This window comes from Myzus persicae, unplaced genomic scaffold, assembly GCF_001856785.1.
Source record: "Myzus persicae strain clone G006 unplaced genomic scaffold, MPER_G0061.0, whole genome shotgun sequence".
Lineage (NCBI taxonomy): Eukaryota > Metazoa > Arthropoda > Insecta > Hemiptera > Aphididae > Myzus > Myzus persicae.
Window position 1 is genome coordinate 10,134 of NW_019100659.1, and position 21,262 is coordinate 31,395.

The 21,262-nt window shown below is 30.0% G+C and overlaps 1 protein-coding gene across 1 annotated transcript; it reads right to left on the reverse strand.

Annotated features, from left to right (window-relative positions):
• Positions 1–581: 581 nt before the first annotated feature.
• Positions 582–21,030, reverse strand: LOC111039592. Its single transcript, XM_022323171.1, has 5 exons — positions 21,012–21,030; positions 13,689–13,751; positions 7,130–7,213; positions 4,285–4,582; positions 582–836 (listed from the first exon to the last, which is right to left on the reverse strand). The coding sequence occupies exons 3-5, from the start codon at positions 7,169–7,171 to the stop codon at positions 724–726; spliced, it is 453 nt and encodes a 150-aa protein (XP_022178863.1). The 5' UTR covers positions 7,172–7,213; positions 13,689–13,751; positions 21,012–21,030; the 3' UTR covers positions 582–723.
• Positions 21,031–21,262: the final 232 nt, after the last annotated feature.

The following is a 21,262-nucleotide window of genomic DNA, read 5'->3' on the forward strand; positions in this document are numbered from 1 at the left end:
CACCATATAATAATTATTAACTAGGGTTAGGGTGTTTATGACTTTTTCATTTTTTTTTATTCGTGTATATTGTAGATCAAGTTATCAATTCGTTTTATATGGCATACAATCAGATACATTACATTTTATTTTGCATACTATTTAGAGGTTTTGAGGAATAAGTGCATATTTAAATAAAAACTGAGTAAAATTACAACGAACATTTTTTTTTCAAATTTAAAAAATAAAAATGTTTATAATCTAAAATATTCTAAATCAATTTTTTTCACATTTGTATAATAATTGTAAACAAGTTAACGTATTTATAAATGTCATATTTTAATATTTATGCTAGCATATTTGCATGTACCTATTTTTTGAGTTTTTACTGTTATAAACTTCCTAATCCTAATTATAATATTGTGTTGTTTGTAATGATAGTACGACACCGGCCAGGGATGAACTATTGTAATAATACTTTTATAGCCCTGTCAATATTTTAATAATACTCATTTTTATTATAATTTGTATTACATTAAATTGGTCAAACAAATATTTTACAAATGACATATTAAAATAACATTAGTATGATAATAGTACAATTAAAATAATGTTTTTCACACAATAAAAGTTTTATATCAAAGAAAACATTACATAACTTATATTATTGTAGGTATATTAAATTATATAATAAGGCTATATTGGATGTGCGACACCATGAAAAAATGTGCTTCTGAAACTCGTCTAGATATCGGCTGTAAATTTTTTTGGACAATCTTGCATGGATATCTGCAGCAGTTCGGCTTGTAAATTGCTTGACTGGTTGTCGGAGATCAGTAGCTGTTGACTCGATAATTCTGAAATAAAAGTAAACGATATAATATAATAACGCTATAATCATAACGCTTATAAATATAAGTCAGTTATGACTGGAGTTTAACAAAAAAATCAAAACAAAATTCAGAAACCAATCACATTTCGAGTACAAAGGCGTGATAATGATATTATTTCACGCAAGACACAACCTGCGGCTTTGCGGGTCATGTCTTAGCAATATCGTATCAAAAGTTAGAAAATAGAAAAATACACGTGCTGTGGGATTTAAAACCCAAGACTACGTATCAAATTCGGTTAGAGAACATATAGTATAGAGAATAATGGTATAAGTCAGGAAAGAACCGAAATGCATTTCTATTTATTTTCCTACCAAGCGTAAGTCTTAACCATCACTCCATTTTGTGTGAACGTGTGAGTAGAAGATCACGCACGAGTAAAAAATAGATATGATATCATGTAAGTGTATTACATAATACTAAGCATTTTTTCGCATCGATTACACACAAGCCATGACGGATGCTATAAAAGTTCACCAATATAAATACACCCGCTCTTGAAGTCGATGGTCTTAGCCAAATTGGGCTTCGCCAATATTTTCGGTGTAAAATAATAATAAATCACCCTCGTTTATTTGTCAGGGTAAATCGTTGGCGATCCCGCTACAACGCGATGTGGGTAAATATTGTGAACGGGGCGTCAGGGTTCTCTTGAATTGATTGCCATCAATTTATCGTTAGGATAAAAATATACACTCATCGGCCAAGTGAGCCAAAATTGAAATATTTTCAAGATAATGATAAACACTCTATATACCAGGTCAGTTTAGCCATCATTCGTCGATTCCTGTCAGTACCAAACTGATATACACACATGCAGTCTATAATAGTATATGCTGGTATGCGCGTAAATAACTACTTCTACCTTCTTCTTCTTGTGACTTTTGCAAATCTCTAAGAGCTCGAGTGCCACATATACTCGTCATGCACCATTTCTCTCAGCGTATATTCCTATCTTTCTTTGGTCTCCTTCGACTACATCGATCCATTTCTTCCTAGGTATTTAACTAGGTCTCTTGCAAGTGGTTTCTATTCTACTATTAACTTATCTGTTTTACGCTCATAATATTATCTCCCTAGTAGGTATAGTCTTACTTTTGTCCTTCTGGAAAAGGATTTGGATCTAAAGAATTTTCTTAAGTAAAAAACGTTTTTTCAGTCTTATTTATACGGATGCCTATCTTCTTGATCCTGTCATTTTTCATATTTAAACCGGATTCACAGCTATGTCGGATATATCCTGTCGTGCGAGAATGTGGTAACTATGGGAACTAGCAACCATAATGTTTAAAAGTTGAGTACAGCATTCTTGGTATACTCGGTTGCAACTTGTTTATTATATGATACCAGGAAATTAACTTCCAATCACAATGCGATTTGATCGACACGACATGACACACGGACATGACGTATAGTTGTAAATGCGGCTTTAGAGTTGCACCTAGGTCTTCAAAATTTTCATACATTAACTGTTCCTGCCTCACTTAAGATCAATTCTATTATTTTTGTTCTATCGTCGTTAATCTAAAGATCTATTTTCTTCACCTCATTGCTTAGGAGACAGGAGTCTGGTTGTGTTCGTTATGGACTTTAATGAATCGCCTATATCTAAACCTACTTTTACCTATAGATGTAATTGGCTAAATTTGTCAGAACTTGTAGGTGTTTATAATGATGTCTATTGAACGATGAATTTATGATCATCAACAGTCACATCGTTTTTTCGATTATGGCACAAAGTATCAATTTTTGAAAAACGTTGGTGACGTATGAACTATAACGACGAGGTCTTACTTCAAATGGGTCAACCCGTAATAATACTACGCTATAAAGCAATAACGACGGATGAAAGGAGAACAAATATCGTGATTACAAAAAAGTGTGTGCAGTCACCGAGGTACACAACAAATGCGAGCTACCTCTCTGTGTGCACAACTGCACAATAATAATGTATTATTACCGTGGAATCGAGCATATAAGCGTGGCAGTTTTCTGTTAGTTAAAAAAAGAATACCCGAATTCCTTTTTACGTATATTAAGGTTAAAATGCGTACACGGAATACTTGAAGCATTTACAAGCGTATAATGTATTCAGTATGAGATCTAAAGTCGGCTGCTAAAAATGCGAGATCTACATATAGCAGCTGAATTCAGCTTGAATATTTAATTAGTTTAATTAATTGTCTGATTTTTATTCCTCTGAGTCATAGAACGCTCAATGAAAGTACTTAATTCTACCAGCATTTTTAAAGTGTACATATAGTAATACATTGCTGAATAATGATCTTAAATCCAGTAACTATACACACATCATCATCCAAGCAATAACGTCGTGTTTTTTAAATATAATGCTGTTTTTTGCAAAAATTCTTGTTTTCATCGTAGTGGTTTTTTTTTTTACTTTTAGCGTTTAATTTCAAAATAATATAATACTACAATACCAGCTATTATGTGAAGCAACATTTTTCATAATTTCATTGTTTGTAGTAAAAAATGGTTGCCACAATTTCAATGGAGGTATCTATAAATAACGATAATCGTGTACGAATAAGATTTATTTTTATCTACAATGTTAAGCATTCAATATTTTATTTTTTAACTGATTTACATAATTATTGGCGTGAGTGATATTTTTAAAAAAAAATTAGACATTTGAAAAACTTGATTTGAAGAATTCGACCACGCGTACAACCTTCTATTAGATTGTATTAAAATAATGAGTTTTATGCAAAAGTATAGATCACTCACAAGTTAATTTTTAACCTATGGCTTGTGATGGAGAATTATCAGAGATTTCCGGATGAGACTTGTTTTTTCCGAGGATATTTGGGTGATTGCTTAACACGTATGGTAACGAGAGGAATATCTATGGCTGTTTCTGTGATTGTTTTCATTTGTAAGTGAGCGCATGTATGCTGTGCATGGTGTGATATAATAATGTATTGGTACATAATATAATATTATAATATTTAAAACATAAAATAATATTTTACTATTATGATTAAGCACTTGCACAATCATTTTATCTAACTAACAATGCATTTCGCGCTTATGCATACATAACTTACATAACGCCCTACTTATAGTTTTAAAATAATATCTCTGAATGAATACCAGCAGCAGCACCGTTAGGTACAACTAGTTTTCGCAGTAATGCGCTCATACAATTTTGTATTTCGAAAAGATTTGCAATAATGCATTATGCACTGATATTTCAAAGTCATCGTGGAAATTGTTAAAATGTATATCATCACCTGTGATAACAGGTATATTACCGTTATCATATTGCCTGTACACTGCGATTTTATATTCGAAACAATACTACAATAAAAGAAACTATAATATTTAAAAAACCCAATTTTAGTCGAGAATAACTCAATAAGCAGAGGAGTTGCACCGGAGGGTGTATAACCTGCAGTCGTCACGGTGCTCTGTTCTGGTGGTGGCGATGATCCTTGTTTCCAGTTGGCATGCAACAGGTCTGTGGACTTAAGGTTGGGAGCGTCGAAATCCGGGAACTGAACGTGTTTCCTGGAACCCCTGCGTGAGCCAGAGGACGTCCCGCCTGCAGCCAACACCACCGAACCCGTGGTCGCGGTCACCGTAGTCTTTGTGGGACTCTGCGTCGGCGACGCCGGAAGTGTAGCCGGTCGCCTCGAACTCAGGCAACTGGTGCCCGTCGGCTGGCACGTGTATCTCACCGGTGATATCTATATATTACACATTCAATTTATTATTATCTAGTTGAAAAAAATATACATATAAAAACACAAAGTTAGGATTATGTCATAGGTCATGGCTACAAAAACCACACCTGAAATCATTTGAAAAACCCTTAAATAACAGTTTACATGGCAGTTATCATAACTCCTTGAAATGTAATAATGGTATGATCGCTCGTGCACAACTGCAGTTTTTATTCATTTTTCTATACACCCAAGTGTCAAATAATCGTCTTCTTTTCTTAATGCACTATTAATCATGAAGTAAAGCTATTAACGACGAATTAACTTTTAATTAACGTCACGCGGTGTATAAATAATACAATTACAACTAAGTTATTTAGTAATACATTTTATACTAAACTGTATTATAACTCTGACGCAGTGCCGCAAATAATATTATGGGAGTAGACAAGTGCCTCCAGGTTCTCGGGGATTTGAGCCACTACTCGGATGACTAATATGACTGAGAATGTAATGGCCCAAAAAGCTCAAAAAAGTACTTATGTCCTTAAAGTTCTAAACAATAAACTAAATTATTATTGTTTTTAATAGTTTTAAAACAACAAACAAAAACAGTTATTTAGAGCTTTAAAAAGTACGTTTGAAAATCTGAATATTTTCTTAAAAAAGATAATTTGAATAGACCAATTAGTAAGCCTCACCAAAGTATACCACGGTGACAAAATGTAATGACTTTATAATAATACTTAGACTTTTGAATGATCATAGCATTGTTCATTTAATAAATAAAGCATAATATTATTTCAATTTTCAATTGCTTATTGTTGTTTTGCAATTATGACACTTATACAAATATCTAATAGAATATTCATAAGAATATGTGAACTACAGTAAAGTTGTTGTGTAAAAGTTTTGAAATAAAATTAAAAATATCGAATTTTTGTGTAAAATGTATTCAATCGCCGAGCTTATCACAATGTGGATGAGTTTGATATTTGTGTACGTATGCGAAATGTTGTGTACCTATCTACACTGGAACCTATATACACTGGCCGACAGTCATTACCTACTTGCCGTGCAGTACGAACGTGCCTTTTCTCGAAGCACAATTATTATTACGTAGGTAAAAGTTTACAGTGACGCGTTAAAGAGGGACGTTGTTTCAATACTAATCGTTTTTCTGAATAAACAACAGACTATTGCCGCAAACCTATAATGGCATGTTTGCTTCTACAAATGTATACTTTGTACGAACACACAAAGAAACAGATTATTAATACACTGAAATTCAAATACAATAACAGTGAACGTTTAAATTAAACATAACTCGATATTTATTATGGTTTTGCAATTTTTGCATGTTATGTAAAGAAAACCATTATCATACAATTTTTCGTATTATTCAAAATGTATTTCATTTGTGGAAGTAATAATATTAACTTTTGATTTTCATGGTATAATAATCCATATATCTCTGCTTTGGAGTTTTTGTGGTGTAATAAAGCTAGATAGGTATCGATTTATATTGAGAATTACTTTCTGTTCGGGAAAAAGTTTAAAGTGAATGTATGGTCATTGGACAGAGATGTGTTCTAAAATTTTCCTTGGGTTGATTCAAAAATGTAAACAGTCTCTCAGATGGGAGAAGGTAGTGGTTAAATCAAAATTCCTCTACAATTTTATAAAAAAAAAATGTACATACAATAACTGATACATTTTTAAGTGTGCAAAAACTTGGACTTAATATGTATGATTATAATTTCAAATGATATTTTAAAAACGTATTATTTTTTGTTATTCCGAAGGGATTAAAATATGCTAAGTACACCTACTGAAGAAAAAGTATTGAATAAAATACAATTCGTAATATAATTATGATGCAAAATAATACATGGCTTTAAATCACAAACGATCTCTGAAAGTTTCGTTTGATTATTAAAATTCAAAAGTTGGTATGAATAGAGAATTAGGTAAATGTGTATTGGAAATACAACCAAAAAACATATTATTATCTTCTTTAAGTTAAGTGAAATCCAATAAAAATTACATTTTATTGTGATACCACGATTTGTATATGCTCGTCCAAGCACTAAAATAAAGATAAATCGTGACGCAATAAAATACATTAAATTAGAAAAGAAATGAAGTGGCATGTATAGAGGTATGCATTATGCATGGCAATAAATACATTTCAACTGAAACAACAAAATAAATTCTTAAATAGTTTATGCAATTTGTATAACATAACAAAAAGTTAATGTACCTATATTTAACATTTTAAAATTGCAATGTGGGATTTATACTTATTTCACCATCGGTATAGGTACTATTATGGAATGTAATTAAACGATTAAAAATATTCAACTTTGTGCTGATAAGTTTTTAAGGGATAAAAGTTTCCCCATAATATTCGTTCGAAACGTATTTAAACCATACGAATAAACGATATAATATGTGTACAACTATAATCTATATACTATTATATTTAAAACACTATCAAATTTTATTTTAATGTTTCTAACATTTAAAAGTAATTATAAACTTTTACAGTTAATATGCTTTGAATGTTACCTTCAAGGTTTGTTCAAAACGTGCAGTACCTCTGCCCGCCATTAGTTCTTGATATTGCGATATCACACATAGTATCGCATACAGCTATAAAATAAAATTATATACCTATTAAAAATATGTATTACAAAATTATAATATTATTGTAAACGATATTACCTACGATCTTATATTTTAATATTATATTGTTGCCATCGGATAAAACCAGTAGAAGACATAAGCACCAAAACGAGGTTCATATTTTTTTTTACAAACATATTTATCGAGAATACAAATTTTTGGCCAAGGTAATGTCGGGAGGAATATCTAACAATATTTTAAGCTATAATAGGTATTTACCTACCTGCCTAAATAGTTGCGTAAAAATACGAACTTCTTAAAATTAAGAATAGTACCCAAATTAAAACAGATCATCTTTTTTTAAAATTATTTGATTAAAGGCTTCAATTACAAAGATTATTAGTCCAGTGTTATTTACAAACTAAAAGTATTTATACAATATTAACAAAGAGATAAAGAAACATATGTTATTGACTTATATGCAGTAGTATTATATTTTATCATCTGAAACAATTAATTTAAAAAAATTGAAAATATTGGCGATGTTGGTTTCATTAAGGGCTTCTTCGAGTGATGTACCATTTTTGGGGAGATGACGTGCAGATGCGAATTAGGGGCAGTTGATTATTATGTGTTCGATTGTAAGGAGGGTATTGCACGAGTCCACATTGGTCTAGGTTCCTTAGTGATTAAGTAGGAGTTGGTAATATTGAAGTGGCTTATTCTAGCTCCGTTGATTATTATCTGTTCTTTTTTAGATACATTTTTAGGGTATGTCCATTTTACAACTGTTTTTTTGACGTGAAGTTCCTTAGTTTGTTACTGGTTGGAATGTCATCCTAGTGGTTTTGTCAGATCATCTTTATAACGTACACGTATTATATTAACAGTTCGGTGCTTCGATATTATTTACAGTTATTTGTTCCGGTCGATCGAGTATATTATATACCTACGCGCCGTCATCGTCGTCGTAAATAACGATCGGAAGACGGATTACTATTCACTATCGTAATATATACATTATACATACATGTTGGATACGTGAAAATATGTATCGTAACTGCGTTATTACATTGTACGTACTATAATATAGGTATATACGGTAACCCGTGGTTAACTCCGATATTATACCGCTCGAGCACTACCTCAGTGTGCGGAGCCCATTAAATATTATGCACGAAGGATGTTGCGTACCGAGTGGTAATTTTCAACTATCGCTGGGTTGGTGAATGGCGTGGGTGGGTGGTGTTGGTTGACGCAAAGACGAGCTCGGGGAATCATCGGAATTGTGTGTGTGTGTGTGTGTGTCTTGGCTCGACACCGTTGTGAGAAACTCAACGTGTGCCTTCGTTGTGGTTTTATTATTATTTTTAAATTCTACGAGGGTGGAAAGCTATTGGTTTATAATAATATTTTTTTTATGTATTATATAGGTACGCGTGTACATAATAATATTTTACCACAATGATTTTTTTTCTTTCAGAATAAACTCTCCCGAGTGGAAAACACATGCCCCAACAATTTCGCGTACAATAAATACATATATAAATAAAATATTCATAATTAGATCGATAATATTATTATGCTTTGGTCGCGTATAAAATAGTTTCCGTGAATACAAAAAAAATGCTACAAAAAAAAACTACATTATAAAAACAGCTTCAGTCGGAAGTACGGTTCCGCGAACAATTTTAAGGATTATATCGGTAACGGTGGCGTTTTCTGCACCTACTTTTAATGGAGGGTGATATGAAAAAACTTACTGGAAATTATTACCATGGAGTTGTATAGCCATCACACTCCCATCCAACTTCTAAGTCACAACAATAACAATAGAATTTACTTACAGCATAGAATCTCGATAAATATGAAATTCTTACTAAATATGCCTTATATTTTAACAACTGTACAATTTATTGAATATCATCTATAAAAGCATACACATTTTTCTCGATTTCTGAGCCGTGCAACACATCGATAACGTATTTGGGATGAATAATCGCTACTAATTAGTAATTGCCATATAGAATAGTAATATTAAGATTGATATGGTTCCAAAAATGATGGTAAATTATAGGAAATAAAATAAGTCACGTTCTATTAAATATTTACTCCTTACAGTCACATCATAATATTTTCATACGTAAAAAAAGTTTTCCCAGCAGTTAACTTAGATTTATAATGTGGCTATAGTATTGTGTATAACAATCAGTTCTGGATCTAGGGAGAAAGGGGGTGAAACAGGACACTTGCCATTACTTAAACAGCTCAACGTCAAAAGTTCCTTTTTTATTTATGATTATTAAAAAAAAAAAACCCTTCCCCACTCTTTTAGTGGGATCTTCGATGTCAGGATAGCGCTTCTATAAAATGATGCAGGCAAGTTGCCTGAGGCAACGCTATTATTGCGAGCATATAGCATAATAGCACCTCAGTATTAGTAAAACGTGTTGTATATGACCCCTACTCATGAGTTTTTTAATATGTATAACAGGTAACTTATATCTTGGTGTCAAACGGTAACCATAAATTATATTTTAAACGATCAATTAATATTATGTTAAAAATTAGCCACATCCTTCCCATGACAAAGTCATTTGATCTCAACTGTATCACCTAAACTCTGATTTAGGAGAAGATATTATCAGATACGTATATTGATTACAAAATGTGCATAGAATCAAATAAGCGAGTGAAACGGATAATGAATGTGTGGGGTGATTTTCGTACGGTTTTATTAATTTTCTCCGCACAAATGCACCAGTAATACAATCTCAACCGACACCTACGTCCTACACTACGGTAGATATTTTAAGGTTCATCGTTTATTTACGACTGAGTGCATAGGTATATTATGCACACACCTACCAATATACGTAATATTATTATATCATGATATAGATAGTGGTTGGACACAAAAAGATCCGACCTTTCTGTCTCTCCTTGCATAATTATAATTTCAGATAGAACATTTAAGTACTAAACAATAACAGTTTCCCGTGGCCGTTGCAAATGTTTCGACAGTTCAATTAAATATTTTATTCGGTTCAGTACCGACACGTAGCCGCCGCCGAGGGTACATAAAATCAAATCATCTTAGCTGTTGTTTATTACCTACATACATAGAACATTTAGATCCCATATAGTATTATGACTATAAATACCGGATTTAGTTAATATTGCAACTTTTTATTGATATCAGGTAAATCAAATCTGTTTTGTACATTGTACATGAATCTTAATTGAACTTACTTTGTCATTAAATAAACATACTTTGAGTAACAGACGATACAATTTTCAATAACACAATTTGGGTATGTCTACAATTATACATTTTAATTCAAAAAAATTATATATTTTAAATTTTAAATACTTTTTCATAACATAATATATTATATAAGTTAAAATATATTAGGTATATTATGGTAAAGTAGGTTACATTTAACCTATGTATGTATATTTAAGTATGTATAATTTTGAAATGAAAGTAAAATTAATTTATAATTATTGAAATGTGGGAGAAACCAAAATTTTGAAAAGTTATTTCGCGAAGGCTTTTATATTTTAATATTTATGTTGTAACTAATCGCCAATTAAAAATGTTTAATTAATTCGAAAATGTAATAAATCTTATAAATCCTATACCTTTTAGTAAACTGTTGACAAGCTGCTAAGCTGCCCATTTCTTTGAACATACCTAGTTCAAGAAAGATTAGGAGTTCGAGATATCCGATATTAAGTCTGATTTTTAAGAGTTGCCTTCTATTTCAGTTAATAATAATTATAGAACAGATTTACACTTATTTTGTATTAATAAAAACAAGACGCTATAGACAAATGAGAACGCTTATATTATGACGGAAACCGTTGTTTTTGAACTTAAATCCGTGTGAATTATAAATGTAATTATTATAATATTTTACTTCCTTGATAATATGGCTAATGTAAACTGTTTTAGATTCTGAGCGGAGCGATGAATGTATTGATTTAACAAATAATTTGTCTGTAATCACTTTTTGGAACAGTAAAAATTCTTCGTTTTTCTTCAACAGCATATTTTATGGTAAGAAAATATCTTGATATCACAATAATTATAATATATAAGCGTATGAATATAAATTTTGATAGATAGAAAATTTGCATACTATTTTGAGTTGGAAATGCATAAACAATTTTTTTTTACAACTCAGATTTTAAAATGTAATACAAGATTATCCTTAAGTTTTCCTTAGTTTAACAACAAACAAAAGTTTACCAGAAAGTCAAATTAATTTTTTATGAGGGTTATATGTTAGACATTGGAAAATCACCCGTAAAAAAAACAAATTCTTAAACAACGATTTTCTTATTTTGTTGTTATTCAATGAAAAAAAATTACTTTACATTATTGTTCATAAAAGTAATTAAAACAGTTATTATAAATATTTGTTAAATGTGTTTTTTAAAAGAGCCGCTGTATTATTTTCAACGGAAATCGGAAAATAATTTTAAGTTAAAATATGTTTTACTATTAAAATAATATAAAATATATTTTACTATAAGTATTAACTGTTACTATATAAAATATTCACAAAATTATGTTATCATCTCTTGGATGTTTAGTAAGCAAGCAATATTGACATTAATGACTAAAAAGTTGGTCATCTGCATAGGTTACTTTTAAAAATATATGCTATTTGTTTTAAATAAAATCTATTTTGATAAAGACAATTGAGATTTGGCTGTGCCAAACTATGTTGCATTAGCACCACAATGCCTGCCAATCCAGTTTTTTAAATACTTGTTTTGAATTTTTTTAAAGAAACTGAGTATACTTATATAAAGTTTTTTTAACCAGTCGGATAAAATTATTATTTGATCTTATCATTTTAAATATGTAGTTTGTGTACCTTCTTGAATTTTATTAACTTTGAAAAAAATTGAACTTCTAAGATCTGAAATTTTATTCTGTAGTTTTCAGAACTAGGATATCAGTTTTTTTTTTAAAGAAAAAATCAATTTCAAACCGAAAAATTCCAAGTTTTGTGCAAAATATTTGCATACCTTTAATATTTAAAAGACAACTATTGCTTTATTATTATTATATACATATCAAATATCATGTCCATTGAATGCTTGGTGTTACCAGTCTATTGATATTTACTTAAACATTTTTAATTATTACAGTGGACAATTTAAGATTTTGCATCAATGGTGGTGTGTGTGTGTGTGTGTTGGGGGATGGGGGGGGGGCGGAGCGGTATGATTTATCCAGAGATTACTCAAGGGCATCCGACTGTCTGAGTGGGTTTAAAATTATAACCATTTCATAAAATTGTATGCAAATAATACGTATTGTTACCCATCTCATCGACCATTCTAAGTACGCCATTGATCATGATGATTATTATAAATAAACTAATATGTCTACAATTTTCAAATATAGCCATGGCATAATAATACATTTTAATTATTTCGGGCTTTTGTGTAGTTAACGAGAACCAATAATATCAAAAACACATGGATAAACGTGTTGAACATCGTGAAGACGTGTACATAAAATGCGACGTGATTTGCTTGGTTACATTTAAGTCAACACTCAACATAATCTAAATAACAGTTGTTTACACAGAGGGAGGTAAACTATATGCGTCAACTTTTCTAATTTAAATATTTATACGTAGAAAGTAAGACGTGAAATAACGGATTGGAATAAAGTACAGTGTTTGATGGCATTGAAAATAAATGAAAATAAGAAATAAAGACATTTTTGGACTTATTAAAAATACGTGTGCACTAGAGTGAAGAAATTTTCTGAAAATGAAACATAAAATCGTGTTGATATTAAATGTAGACCAGTGATAGATTTTTCTGATAGAAATGGATTTACACAAGTCTTAGTATTCAGAAAATATGCAAATTATATAAAGAAGGCAGAAGATACGCATAACAATAATTCACATTCAAAAATACATCCGATTAAATAATATGTTTACGTACTAGACACTCAATACTTGTGTCGACCACCTCCATTGCCACAAGAGTTAGGTCTACAATAATTTACTTAAATCTGAACTCGATATAAACTGTAAAATTATTTCTGGAAAATGATTTTTTATTGAATGCTTCAATCAAAAATTATGATAAAAATATTATTGTTTGGTGTTTACTCGTAAATTATATTATTGAACATATTTTCGTAACTTTCAAGAATGATTGAGAAATTTAAAAATTAAATTAAAATATTAAAACACTTAAAATGTTTCATAAAAATGTTTGATTGATCTTTTACTGCCAATAAGTTAAACCACTCCTTACAAACTTATAATTTCAAGTATGTTTACTCAATACTTATATTAATTCCAATAATTCACATCTAATTTTTTATGAGTTAACTTATAATCTTTTTGCATTAATTAAATGGTATAAATTTGTCTTATTTATATTTATTGAGGCATAATAATATACTACAAAAGCAAGATAATTGATATTGATAAATCAATTATAAGTACAAAATACTTACGTTTAAAATTAGTAGAAAAAAATCAATAGTATACAAAATTGCTGTCAGTGGATTGAATTCAACCTGTAATTAAAAATAAGAATTAGTGATGTTTACTTAAGACACACAACTAAGGTTTAGAGCATAATTTTTGGGTTTGTTCATAATGTTTTTTTTATAATCGCGAGTTATCTGTAGTAGATTTTTATTTTTATCTTCGAATTTTTAAAATGTATAAATAGAGTGATTCACCAAGCATGAACAGTCTCATTTTTTCATAATACATTTATTCTAATTATAGAATGTTTTGTAATACTTAAGGAGTGTCCTGTGGTGACACAAACTTTTGTTTTTCAAATGTGTACTCCCCTTTTTTACTGTAAATTATAAAGTGGATAGTGATTTTGAGTATTGTGATGTACCCAATTAAAAAAAAAAAATGTTCAATTCAAAAAGGTATAAAATATAAGTATATAATTAGTATTTACTAATAGTATAATAGTAAAAAAAATAGGATAATAGTTAAAAACGGTTTTAAAAAATTACAAAATATATGTACATTCTATCTAGTGTGTACCTATTTATTATACTTGGGTCATTTATATGAATTATAAATATTGATAGATTAATATTAATCACTAATATTTTCAAAACCAAGTAGACCCCATATAATCTAAATTTCCAAGCACATTATCATGGACCTATTATTATAATCATTGAAAGCGGTCTTATAAAAACATAATGTAGAAGAAATATTTAAACACTGTGCCTATAGATACTCAGGTGCTTGAGAGTGATAAGAGAAAATTATAGACCCTATGACCTACTGTTGGTGATGTTGCATAGAAATTCGAGGAATATTTTCGGTTTTTTACTATAATATCAATGCATGCTTATTAACTGGTCGGGTATTTAATGTATCCACGGATGGATACGCATTATCTACACAGGCACCTAGGTATCTAGATACAGCCAATATTAAATCTATGTAATACGTTTTATTATTAGACAATGTTTACAAATTATAAAATGTTTTAAGTAACTATAGTTTTCAAGACATCAAAGTCATCATGCGAGTAAGTCCCGGCCATATTTTCCATACCTACTAAAATAGACTTATCATCCTTCGTACATAATGTTGTAAGACTTTAAAACGATATAAAAAACGATGCTTATAAACGATTTCGGTTTAGATACATTTTACACATTCTAAATGTTCAAAAAAGTAATATTTGTCTAATAGTTGACAAGAAATGAATAGAATGATTATCATTTGCAAAAACATGGTATCCCCACAGAACTTCTCAAACAACCAGAATGTTTGATAATAATATAATATCGTCCTCGAGTAAACTGAAAAATTCCAAAACTCAGAATTTTGAATAAATCATTTGTCGTGGGATAAAATAGGGGGGGGGGAGTTGAGCATGCTTGGTGCTCGGTGAATCACTCTGTATACAGTTATACAACCTAGTCGCTGAGCGCGTTCATACCTGTCACCTGTCGCATGTACCTATATTATATTGGACATGAAGTTTGGGGCCGTGGCTGAATGACGTGCAGTATACAATTTTAATATACGGTTGTAGGGTTTCAAAAAAAAAAATTCAAATCAAATCAAATCTCAGCCGTTCGAAACGTGTACAGATAATATTAAGGTTTTGAACATCACAAGACATCCTTTTATATAGAATAACTTATATAATAACCATACGGTGAAGCGTACTTAGTATTTCGTCGTTTATTAGGCCCCACTACTCCCCCCCCTCACCGTCACAATGGCAGTCACTCGCCAACACCCGCACCGATAGTATCGAGGCGAAAACCATAATATTAACCATCAATCATCGCGCGCATTATGCTAATCATTAAAATCGTGCACATCGCGCCACTTATAAAATACGTGACACAGTGGTCGATTACGCCTACGTTCGTTTGCGTATAAACGAGGATAGCGGTTGACAACCAAGTTAGGTTTTCGAAAAGGATTCTCTCGAAACCGTCTTGCAAGACGTTGCAATTGACGTCATAAAAGAGACATCGACGCAATGGTCATACATGACAAACGGATGATACAAGGGAGAAAATAATGATGATAAAAACAAAATTCCCTGTATCAGTAAACAGTGCAACGACGTGGAGGACCGGCCAATTCCGAGAGTGTTGTGTGTTTATTTTCAGAGACGTTTCCAACAGGTTTCTTTTTACTCCTGAGTCTCGTCGACACTTAATATCTATAGTAAACACTGCAACGTGTCTCGTAGAATTTCGAATAAAATGTTGTTATTGTAGCACCATTAAAGGTCGTTTTGTGATTCTACAAATACTCTAAGTACCTTGTTAGATCTATCTTTGGTAAAAAATCATTTTCATTGAACACTTGTTAAAAAAAAAAAAACGAAAACTAATAACAGATACGGGCGCTAAGAGACGCCATAGAATTTGTTGTTACGATATTGTAAGTACGATACTATTTTAATTTTAATTTATCGAAATACAGTAAAGGGCTAAATACTTATAAAGCATGCCTATTGATTTTATATTGTCTATGCAATCTACAATTGTTTCTTCAAAACAATGACATTTTTCATGGTTAGAATACATGCAATTGATAACATTTAAACATATTTACAAGTAAAATCAAAGGCAAAGCATTTTTGAAACTGTGAAAAAGGTGTTATTTTAGTGAATAGAATGTCATTGAGTTTAGTATGTAAGTTTGTTAATTAAATTTTTCAATTGAGTTAAACTGGGTATGAAGTTATCTATTATTATGAAATTTGGAATTAAATTCATCAAACGCTATAAATACCACGGATTTATTATAATTTTATTAAATTCATGTTTTTATGAACAAACATAAATGGCTCAAAACCACACCCGATTTTCATTGAATCAGTATACGTTTTTCATAGATATTATGACACATTTTTCTGGGTGGTGTGTATTATAATAATATTGTCAATGAATAGAAACATTAAAAATAGTATGAATACAATAGACTAACCTTAATTTAATATTTATTGTACTCTTGAAATGCAATAAATTGAACAAAATAAGTGATATTAATATGACCTACTTACAATTGAAATAACAATCTATAACCTACGTAAATAGACATCCATAACGCCGTGTTACTGTAATTTTATCATTGAATTAAGTACATAATGCCAGTAATTAAAAATGGAAAATATTTTGGATTTGTAGAAGATTTGTTGGATGAGGCCAGGTCAGATATCGATCTAAATCAAATACCTCAACTACAGGTAATGCTTGAAGTAGTTGTAAATAAATAGCTGACTCAACAAATTTCTTGTTCAGGTTAATATTTCTATACAAGAATGTTTTTAAAGTGATTTAATTTGATTCATGACAGTTGAAATACAAATAGATAATAAGAAAAATAATTAACCTAATCATGTTGGTCTACCTATATTGTCGGTGGCATAAACATTAGTCTTTTAGATTATTATGAAAAAAAACATCAAAACATATACATTTCAGTTAAGAGTTCTATCGTGAAAACTCATTGATTGGTTACTGTGATAATTTTAAATTAACAATTCGGTACCATGTTGATACAATCTACCTATTTATACTGTGCGAGAGGGTAGTTTTTAATTACACTCTTGTTTGAATATCACTGAATTCTATTTAATTCTAATTTCTACTTACGAATTGGCCAATCTCAATTTCATCCAAAGCTGTCATACGAGTTGCCGTTGTTAATCCTTCTCCAGTAACACAACTAACACAAACGAATTACAAAAACTCTTCACTTATTATCATCTTTGCTATTTCTAAATATATGGTGCAAATAAAATTACAGTAATTTCCGTAGTTTCATTAAGTATATACATTCATATATTTTTCTCAGTTATTATACAGTATACACAGATAACAAAATATGAGCGTGCAAAACTGGTTTTGTATGATAATTTTTTTCTTAATTATTTTCATTTGATTAAACTGTGCGAAGACCAAACTAATCAAGATCATTTTATCGAGCAACATAATTGCAATTTAAAATTCCTTTTTCCACTCAGAGTAAATTTGAAAGTATTATCTGGTTTCCAAATGACCGTTAGAAGTTCAGTACATTTATTTGAGGGACACGCTACAATACAGTACAATACAATATAATGTGTACCTTTAAGAATAAGAAAATTTGTACATCAAGAGCGCAATAATTAGAACAAAAAATAATATAGAGGTAAAATATTCAGCGTAATATTGTGGTCGAGGAATGGAGGGGCTGATGCAGCTACCTACACTTCATAAATTTTATTAAGTCGCATAAAATAGTATAATATTCAATACAGATATAAGATAAAAGGGTTGAATAATTGATTCATTTTAAACATACCTGTCTATCGTTAGAAATAAACAAACGTATATTATATTTTCAGCACATTTAAACATGACATAAGATTCATGATAAAAATAACAAAACAAAAATATCAAATCAAATTTTAGTATGACTTTGTTTTTCGTACCTATGCTGTGATGTATAATTTTTTTTTTCATTTAGAAATAAATGCTTCAACAACTTGGTCATTAGCCTATGTTTACAGTATTAAATTATGTTATACTTTAAAGTATTGTTAAAACTAGAGTCACTTAAAAATAGTAAAAAAAAAAAATAAAATTTAATAATAGGAAAATTTTTATTTTTAATATCCATAAACAATCTATAGAATTTAGCACAATTAGTTTCTATGTTAATAGTAAATAACATGAAAGGTGTGATTAAGCAGTCACCCATTAGTGACTCTGGGCTTTTGTTTTTTTTCCACTACATAGATATATTTACGTTCGACATTAATGTTTTGTAATAGGTTATGGCACCACTTCCTTTTTAACCTTCGTTTAGTATTTCTTAGAGAGTAAGAGATCTTTTATGGGCTTGAAGTCGTTTATAGAAACGTGTGTAGAAAATGCGTGTTTCCTCTATCATTGTTCTCATATGGAGATCATTATGAAAAGTTGGGTTAGAGCAGAGGTTCTCAAACTATGATACGCGTACCACTAGTGGTAAGAGGAAGAATACATGTCGGTACATATTTTTGTCACACCCCATAGTTGAATTCCGTACTTTCAGATATGTTTGAGTAGATCTATGTAGATTAATAGTTTGGTGTTTAAGGTGGAGCATTTATTTCCAATTAACAGAGGTCTAAGCATACACATGCGATTATTTGAGGTTTGTCATTTGGTTTGAAGATATTTATTATATGTTAGTTTTTTGTCAAGAATCAATCCTAAATATCTGACTGGGTCATCAGATATAGGAGTTGGTAAATTTGTTAAGTGTACATATTCCTTGTTTGTTCGTGAGCGTTATGTGCACAGAATTATTTTGGTTAATTTTGCCTCGATATTGGGCACTTAAAAATTATTTTAATGGGATCTTAAATTTTAGATTTTGGTAATGTATTCAATTGCCTTGAAGAAGAGTTGAATCTGATGTGTGTTGTGTTCACAGAATACTATTTTTGTTTAGGTCGTTTAGGATGAATCTCGACTGTGAACATTTCAGGCAGTGTAATATAATGTGATTAATTGTTAGGTATCATTGAATTGGACACAAATGAGGGTATTCCTTTAGGGTATTTTATTAGATTGATATGAAAGAAGATTTTATGTCTAATTTGTTCCCTAGTAATTATGATGTCTTCAAGGAAAGATATATTAGTGGATGTACGACACTTACTAATGTTATTATAATTTATTTCAATTTGTTTGGTATTGAGTCTCAAGATGTTTTACTAGTAGTAGTAAGTTTTACTGATGCTAATTTATAATTTATCTATTAAAATAATAATGTAGTGCTAATGACTAGGTGATAAAAATGTAATTAGATAAATCATCAATAAAGTCGATAAAATTAAGTCAATCAATGCAATAATATTTTAATTCAAAACATTCTAAAATAATAAATGTTTCCAATATTATGCGACTTATTTTATAAATATTTAATATTATCTATAGGCTTTAAAGTTGATTTGTAAGAGGAAAAAATAGAATACTAAATGATGAATACAATATTCCAGGGTGTGGTAAAAAAATCATAATTCATTAATAATAATATTGTATTAAATAGATAATTATTGTCAAAAATAAATAAACTGTTTTAAATTAATCAAATATTACTGAAATAAAAAATTGATAATCTTTATTGGATCGAAATTGTAATATTATAATATCACGCGAATTATACGTATCGAATTAGTTTAAATAACAAGTGTTCTTTTTGAAAATATTTTATTTATTCTCGTAAGATGTTTGCTCTACAAACCTTACGGGATAAGATTAAAAACAACCACCTGTCTAATAAATTATACATATAAAAAGCAATTATTATATGTGATGTGCGTAATGCGTATACAAAAAAAACCCTGAGAAGATCGTCTATCTAATGTCGGGCCGTAAATGTCACTTACAAAAAAAACACGTCCCTTGCACGCACATCCCGTTTTAAACTAAAAAAATACAAAACGAAAAAGATTCAATTTTGAGAGACGCTGTTTTTTTCTGTATAATTTATCTTAGTCAAAAGAACTCTTATAATCGATTCAAAAAAAAAATCACCAAAGAAACTTTTGATTGAAACACAATTACGGGTCAAATGAACCTTTCCGAACGGATGTAAATTAATGTCTGAAAGTTAAAGTTGTTTTAAAGGTAAAACACGCAACTTATTGAACATTTCTAGGAGCGCGCTTATATAGTCTTGTCTCTGCGATATGGGCGGAATAATGTTGAATCGGACGTGATTAATAATTAATAGTCTGTTCGACTAATATAGGTTCTCCTATCTCCAATCCCCGTAACCAACCCTTTATACTTCCTTTCCACAGCTCAATAATACTGGCAGCGGTTGATTGAAATAAATTGTGAACTATATTACCTAGGCAAATATTAAAATAAGCTTAAATTGTATAATACAAGCTGAGTATAAAACGCTGAAAATGAACTTTTGTAATATACAAAATACTCATTAATTAAATTACTCGATACCCAGAGTAACCACATTATCTTCTGATAAACTAGTTTTGGAAATACTGCATTCTCCATTATAATACATGACTTGGTTGATTCAGTGAAATATACTAAAATTTGTATACAATTATAATATGTATTCATATATGAATAATAACAAAAGCGTTGGTTAGAAAAAAAGAATCGTTTGCGTTTGAGCCGTTCGCTGAGAATTCGAATAATTTCTCAAAACACGGTATGTTACGGTGTTCTTAATTTTAAAATCTAATATTAAAGGTATTTATTTTCTACAAAACTAAGTTTACCTAAGAACTGTTATAAAATTAAAAAAATTGCCTGTACCTGGATTTCAAAAATCTTGTTGGCACTAATTTTTAATGTCCACTCCTGGAACCATGAGTCTGTGCATGGCTATAATTAAAATATTCGATTATATAGTTAAAGTTTTCAAGTAAAATATAACGACGAAATAACACGAGTACCTACACTAAATCTTGTTTTCATTCTCAACTTTTTCAAAATATGATAAAATACCACGGCAACGTTTTCAAAACTGTGGTTCTGTATTTTAATTGATTACAGTTTATAGCATT